The sequence below is a fragment of the Pollachius pollachius genome (assembly GCF_949987615.1).
Source record: "Pollachius pollachius genome assembly, chromosome: 9".
NCBI lineage: Eukaryota > Metazoa > Chordata > Actinopteri > Gadiformes > Gadidae > Pollachius > Pollachius pollachius.
In genome coordinates this window covers 16,142,351-16,150,722 of record NC_136942.1, presented here as the reverse complement: position 1 = coordinate 16,150,722, position 8,372 = coordinate 16,142,351, and the positions used below count along the sequence as shown (strand labels likewise).

General features: G+C 39.5%; 1 protein-coding gene across 1 annotated transcript; it reads left to right on the top strand.

Moving 5' to 3' along the window:
- The first annotated feature begins 424 nt into the window (after window positions 1-424).
- exosc6 (exosome component 6) lies at window positions 425-1,697 on the top strand. The gene is made up of 2 exons (XM_079743051.1): window positions 425-740; window positions 948-1,697. Exons 1-2 carry the CDS (start codon window positions 463-465, stop codon window positions 1,492-1,494), a joined length of 825 nt encoding a protein of 274 aa, XP_079599177.1. The 5' UTR covers window positions 425-462; the 3' UTR covers window positions 1,495-1,697.
- Window positions 1,698-8,372: the final 6,675 nt, after the last annotated feature.

Sequence of the window (8,372 nt, the reverse complement as noted above, 5' to 3'; positions counted from 1 at the left end):
AATGTTTTCACTATAAGCGAAAAGTGTCCAACTGTCCTCTGTGGCTGATGCAATGAGAATAGGTAATTGTTAAATGAAAAAACACCCATTACTACAGCTGTTTTATACAGTCTTGCTTTGTACCTATGTTGTATGCATATATAATTTATATTTGAGTTAATATATATATTTAATATATAATAGAACGCATGCTAGTAGTTATGAATTTGAAAAATAATTTTGCTTTGTGTTTTCAACCCATCCATTCGTTTTCGCTCGTCGGTAACTAAATCTAAACAATTGTGTTGACTAAATTAATAAAGTAATATACCTAATGTTCAATACGTTTGAACCATAGCGGTGCCAAACCAGTCGGAACCGTTTTCATGTATTATGTTTCAGTCGGGACATATTTTGAGGTAGAGCAAATGTAGTTGGTTTCCTCTACCACGCTGAGGAGATATTTTCAGTCTTTAGTTTACCATGCCGACTGACACAAAAAGAGTACGAGGCCCTGAAGTGTCACAAAGTTTGTCTAGGTTTATCTGCAAACCAGAAACAACTTTGCCCTCGGATGGTACAAGAGTAGATGGTAGGAATCGTGATCAAGTGGATGTCCGACCGGTTTTTGTCCGTTGTGGACTTGTAAGCCAAGCAAAGGGCTCAGCATACATCGAGGCTGGAAACACGAAGCTGATTTGTTGTGTTTACGGCCCAAAGGAAACGGAGCGAAAGGATGAGACGGACATGAAATGCGGGAGGTATGATAACATAACATATACAGCTAATACTTTAATAATTTCTTTGTTGGGATGTCTATTAGTGTTGTAAGCGTTTAATCATACTGGGTCCCCACATTATTATGTTATGGCCTACTTGTCAAATAAATTGTTATGATAATATTTAATTATGAGCTGGTTTAGGAATTAATGCTTTGACTTCTTTGTACCATCGAATGTTTTTTGCAGGTTGTTCGCCGACATGCGATTCGCCCCATTCTCCTGCCCAGAAAGGGGCTCCTGGATCCAGGGTAGTCAGGAGAAGGACCTGTCCCTGATGGTACTGGAGAGTCTGCAGCCAGCGGTGTGCCTCCATAAGTACCCCCGTTCACAGATTGACGTCAATGTAATGGTCCTCGAAAACAACGGTTCAGCCTTGGCCCATGCCATCACATGTGCATCCCTGGCCCTGGCAGATGCAGGGATTGAGATGTACGACCTGGTGCTCGGCTGCTCTATCCGACAAGATGGTGCCTCATACCTGATTGACCCTACTTTCCTGGAAGAGAGCGGCAGCAACTGGGCAAGTGGGGAGAACCAGGGAAGCCTGACGGTGTCTTTTCTCCCCAGCTTGAATCAGATTTCTGGCCTCCAGTCAGATGGAGAGATGGGTGAGGAGACTCTAACAGCAGGGGTGCGTACATGCATTGAGGGATGCTATAAACTCTACCCTGTGATCCAGCAAGCGCTGGTCAAGGCTGTGCGTGGGGCAGCCCCACCTCCTTCAGAGAGCTGAGGGGCAAACACAGTACTCAACTGTTGTCCTCGTCTTCCAGTTTTGCTTTAAAAAAATGGTTGATTCGAAATGAATTTCATGTAGTTTAATTTCTGAACTTTGTCTCTTTTTCTTTAACCAATATACTTTTTAAAATATTATCTGGCACTTTGATATATTAAAAATGAAGTACATTCTGTATGAAATATGTCTTGCCATCAATACATCGCAACACCCACACTATCCCATATCCCATTATTGATTTGCATAAAACATTGAAATTTGTTATCTTGTTTGACATGATCCCTATTTCATACCAATAATACATGGTTCAGCGTTGCTTTTCTCGGGTCTCTATCCCAGTCCATGGTTCGAATGTACTCTTAGAAATGGTCATGGACTTTATTGTTTTTATTGCTGACAAATGAGTAACCACAACCAATATGAATATCACCTTGATATTCATTACAATACAGAATGTCAATATAAGCCAATTTTCAAAATTACAAAGTACATAGAATTGTAAAATGAACAATATTTTTCAATTTTCTGCTACACCTGGGTGGTGTATGTTAAATTGTAATTACAGTTTAGGATTTTCTGTAGCAGAAGAGGCAGTTGACACTGCAAAATAGATTGAATACATTGTTCAATATGAGTGGTCTTTTATACCTTTTGGGGTACAGCTGTTTGTCAACTTTGGTTTATTTTGGTCCAACCAAGCCTTGATGAATGAATGCCTGCTGTAACTGAAAAGTTACTTTTGTAAAGTAAAAAATGTGTGTGTGTGTGTTCGAAGAGTAACCCATCAATACAGGACAGAATTTAAACGTGTTGTGGCATGATGACAAAACCATATGTAGAGCTTCTCTCTATACTTTCCTCTATCATTTCTACAATGACCTACACCATTTCTTACACTGAATTTACTTATGCAGGCAAGACCTTGGAATCGCGCGCTTCTCTCTGTCTTTTAAAATATGTTATACTTTTTAAGATATTCTACTTTTAAAATATTATCTTTTTTTTTTTTTTAACATGGGAGTCAATGGGAGGACGGCAGAGCCGTCCTCTGGTACTTCAAATTGTTTAAGACGAAATTAAATCAATTTTCAACCGCTTATCTTCGTTCAAACCATTTAACAAATCTACACAATTGCATCTTCAATTATATCTAAACGGAATTTCGATATCATTTAAAATTTCTTCAGAATCACAGTTTTAGTTTCAAACCGTCATGTTCTACAGTTGGTCCCATTGAAGCCGTCTGCCCATTTTGACACTAAAATTACTAAGACATCGTAACTCAGTCAAATTTCAACCGTTTACCATCATTCAAACCGTTAAACAAATCTACACACTTGTATCTTCAATAATATCCAAACGGAATTTCGATATCATTAAAACTTTATTCAGAATCACAGTTTTAGTTTCATACCGGCTTCGTTTTCAGTTGGTCTCATTGATTTACGTTGACGCTGGAGCATGAGGACGTTCAGCAGTGTTGCCAGATTGGACGTTTTTTCTCGCCGGATTGGGCTACTTTCGGAGGACGTTCCGGCAGTGTTGCCGGATTGGGCTGTTTTTCCCCACTCTATTGAGATACTTTTAATCACGCACCGGCTCGCTATTCTCTTAAAGACACACACACACACACACACACACACACACACCAGCAATGCAGGGCAATACATTTGACCTTTTACATTTCTGCATTTTTAGCAATGCTTTGCGCTTTTCATTCAGCTGTCACTTTATTTGTTTCCAACCATTTACCTTTTCTTAAATGGTGAGCATGTTTACATTGTTTACTCCATTTAGACTTTTGAACTTTTGTTCAAATCCCTTCACTTGATTTAAGCCATTTAACGCTTCTTTGTCTTAATCTTAGTGGCTTTATTAAAAAATATTTTCAACCTCACTTTGTACTACAGCACTCACCGCATTTTCTGCAGGAAATGCATTTTCTAGTTATCTTCATCCAGCTTTCTCATGTGTTATTCCACACAAACAAACATACAGATAAGAACTAGGCTACCAGATATCACATAGGATGGTATTCTCGAGGCTGCAGCTGCAAAAATTAACCAGATAAGGAAGGGTTCCGGGAAGTTTAAACGTTTTGTGCAAAAGATGTATTAACTTGCACCCATTCGAATAATTAACTAACTAGACAATTGACCTACCTACTGTGTGGATGTCTGATCTACGATCTTCCACCAGGTGGCGACATGAAACTAATACTCCATTGTAGCCTACACATACGTTTTCAAATCAATTTTATTTGTAGGCCTACATAACAGTTACCGTATTTAGGCCATACATGTATTATATAATCCCTAACGAAGTCGCCCCAATTCAAATAATTTAAATTGTGGATTACATCTTTAAGTAGGTTACATCTATTCATTGACAGCATTTCAGCTTTAGTGGCTCAGATGTTTGTAAAGTAAAGAACTTAAGGCTTAGGAACTTACCATTCACGGCAGCTCAGCTGCCACACGTAACGTCGTTATGGCAACCGCGGCAAGTGTACTATTTGTGATCAATCCTCATCTAGTTTTGTGTAAACGACCTTCACATAGAACTCATAAACTCGTAAACAACGTGATATGTGCTTACATTGTATAGATTAACCTCATCCCAGCGTCCCGCTCATATCACAGGAACCATTGAATCAATCATTTCGGGGGTTCTGATGTTTGGTTTTCAGCGATGGCATCGCCCATATTAGATTATCGACAATTTCAACCACCATATCAAAGAAAGAAAACTTTGTATTGTTACATTATACCTAGACATTCTCTGATTATACTACATTTTGATGTGAGACTTGGTTTCATACAGGCGTGGCTGCACATCCAATGAGGTTGCATCTTTCCAAACCGCACCCCAATTCTTCATCCTATCCCCAGGATTGGACCTGCAGAAAATTGTCTGATTTTTTTAAGCCACCATGTCAAGCATCTAGCAGTGCTAAACAAACAGCATAACAACTATGATATTCATTATACTAATTGAATGTTCATTCCAAACTTACATTGAATAATATCAACCTGACAAATGACTACCTAAAATGTACCTATTGTGACCTTCTGTCCGTCATCATTCATTTGCTAAAACACTCTTTGGCATCTGCAAAACATTCCACAATTAGTCATTGTGACTAACACAGCAGCACCTTAACCTTTAAACTTCAAGTTCTTGTATGTCCCCCCCCAACACACACACACACAAACACACCCACGTCAACAAACACTCATACTGGCTCACCATGCACGTACATACTGTCTCTCACACACACACACACACACACACACACACACACACACACACACACACACACAGGCAAGTCGGCAGTATTCAAAATTGACTGACAGCCTCCAAAGAAAGGTCTGCCGCAGCATTACAAGGTGGGGCCAAAGCAAGGACAGCAACATAAAGAATAAAGTGAATGTATCTTGCGAATGCATTATGTGATTACCATTTTGTGATCATATACAGTCTATTGTATTGTTTTTTGTTTCTGTTTTCCACCTTGTTTAAATGAACCAAACAATCCATCTGGTGGGAGGTGAAATGTGCCTTAATTGTGGTTTAACATAAGGAAATTACACTTTTCTCTTACATTTCTTACGAATTACTCTCACACATTCCAGACTTCTTCTCAGAAAACTGCCACTCAATGGGCACTTTGTTTAGAACCCACTGTAATGCATTTGAAACTCAACCTTATACGTTGGACTCTCTTTAACAGTTGATCAAGTTTTAAGATTATAAATAGCTACCGACTCCAATCTATATGTTATATGTCATAGCACTAAACTTGATTCTAAGAAACTATGAATGCACAAGCTCTACTGTTAGAGAGAAGCCTTTACGATTCCAATTTGGAAAGGAGTTAGTTCTCTGTCGCCTGGATGACTCATCTATTTGACAAAGCCCCTCTTGAGAGTGTGGGCTAGCCCAGGCAAGACCATTTAGGTTAATTAGAGAGTCCACTAAAAGCTGAGTGCACAGAATTTTTTTTTATACCACGTAGGACTGCTGCTTTTAAAGGCTCATGGGGTGACAATAGCTAGAGGAGGATGGATTCTGAATCGCTTTCTCGTAGACTAGGCCTAGGCTATATCAAAATCTTAGTGAAAACGAATATTTTAATTTCTTTACAATTTTTAATGAAAAATGTATAAATATACCTAGGTCTACAGGAACGTAAATAGACACTTTGGGAAGTGAGAAAGTGGCTCAAGCAAAAACAGAGGACAACATTCCCTTGCTATTTCTATTGTTTTGTTGTTTTTTCTCCTTTGGTTGTGTGAATGTGTTTTAACAGAATAAAACCACAATATATATATTTTTAACCTTTTGGTCTAGAAGACAGATGGATAGATAATAAATAGTTCCATATTGCCTATACCAAAAAAAATTCTAGCTTTAAGGCCAAGTCCTTAGTCAACGCTTCCACATTAATATTTGCATGACAGGGCCTCGTTTCCGGATAACGATGGATCCACGCTCGCACGATCATTCTCATGAAGGAAATTTCTTGGGGCGTTTCCCGAAACTCGTCTTAACGCGCGTGCACCGCACTAATGACATTCTTAGGATTGTAACTGTCCACTGACACGGTGCTGAAATGGGCTCTGTAGGAGGTGGGGACGCAGGAATGTCGCAGGAAAATGGGGTTAAGAATGGTTAAAATATCACCCCCTCAAGGCCAACAGCAGAGTAGCCTACGAAAAGAATAGACTGCAATAATATGAAGGCTAAAGATATCAAAACACAATTGATTAGGCCTAGGACATATGCCATATCAGTCCTAATCCTGTGCGTACATTTTTTCAGGGCATTTTCCCCCCTGAAATAATTCCATATTACAAAAATAGCTTGTGTGACAACTACATTTATCTTAATGTTCTGATTTCTGAAACATGCCTTGCGCAGCAAAGAGAGCCGACTTTATCTGATTCCGCATAAAGTTTCATTGATGGGAGCACACTCTCTAGTCTAGAATCTTTGGTGTAACCATTAAAAATGCAACATTCCATTAATTCATTATTGTTCAAACGCAGAGGCTGGGCATTGACACACGGCTATTGCTGACCGGATTAGGAGAGCTTGGTCTATATCCTGCCCATCTGGTTGGGCAGGATGATGTATAGGCCTTTTTACACTGCCACGCCCGGCGATTTCACCCTCTTATCTCACGTTTCCCTGTGTAAAACCGAGGGGGTCAAAATCCCCCGTTCGTCACGGTGCGGGCTTTCTTGGTTCACTAGAGAAGGCGGGTTTGCGCACAGAGTAGACCTCTTTTAGGCTCTTTAGAATAATTAGCATAGGCTACTCCCGAAGGTTTTTATTTTTTTTATGAATGAAGACAACCGCATGCAAGAATGAGTTCACGTCTGAGTGTAGGCTACAAACGCGATTAACTATTTAGAAGTGCAAAAACATATTCTTTATTTTGCTGACCGCCTGTTTTTTATCCCGACAAAAGCCTCGTAAGGAATCGTAGACCGCACCATCTTTCAAGGTCTTTGTTTAAAGCGACTGCATAACTTCCCCCCCCCCCTCCGTGGTATTGGATGTGTTTTAATAAAACGCATCCAATACACGGAATGACCGCTCGTGACGCCACTGAGGCTATAGTAGGCTGTCGATGCTCTATAGCAGTGTTTTCCAAACTTTTTTTCTGGGGACCCATTTTTTTTCAATTACAAACCATCGCGATCCAATTCACAATATTATCTATAAAATCGTGAGAAGAACAAATTAGTGCATAAATGAACATTCCTGAACTTTTCTACTGCCAATTCCGCATCCCCTTATATATGAACTTAAACCAACCATTTCGAAGAGATAAATCACAACTTTGTTTAATGCACTTATTGAAAACATAATACACGTATTAAATACTCTGCCTAAATGAGACCAAATTAAAGCATTTAGGCGGAGTTCATCTCCTTGTTTTGGCTATCTCATTGTTGTTATATCCTCTCACAATGTACATTAGCCTTTCAACTATATTTAATGTTATGTGACCGGCACTAGGATTACTTGTGTATGACAACGCCACTCTCTTTAAAGGGGAGAGACCCTGGACTACACGCAGTGTGACTAATTTACAGCAACCACTCCCCACTCAGGTTAATACCTATTAGGGCAAGGACAAGCAGAGGCTCTTGAAGTTGTACAAAAATAAAGTTTATTTTAACAATATCCCCTCAACAATAAAATCAATACTTTTGTATTTGATAAGGCTGATACCTAGAGTTGGACACACACATAACCAGGTGAATACTGTTATGTATTTAAAGGTTCGAAGGCACTGCACACTTCAAAGACACTGCACACTTAAAGGTTCAAAGGCACTGCACACTTAAACAGCTCAAAACACTGTATACTTAAAGGTTCGAAGGCACTGCACACTTCCAGAGCAAACATTAAATTCTACGACACCATGGAAAGGTGGATGGTCACAACTATCAAGGTAAGCGCAACAAAACAAAAATGGAGACACTAATTATAAGGATTTCTGGGAGGAGAGAACAGTGGCTGCCCTGCCGACGTGTGTCGCCAGTTCAGCCTACAAGACCGAATAAATACATTACAAGAAATCCAACAGTATTATTAAAACTGACCCAGATGATACCCATGCCCAGTCTCTCGTACCTGCTTTGAGCTAAGCTGTAGCGCATCCAGGTAATACAGTAGATTGACTGGGACAGCTAATGCTGCTTGTCATAAAGTGCTGATGATTAATATCTACAAATATAACAGGAAATACAAAGTTAAATAAACCACCGAATGTACAGCAGCAGACGGGTGGCAACATCATATTAGGTGGACATTATTAGTAGCTCCCACCTTAAACTGCTACGAGGTAAGGCCTACAG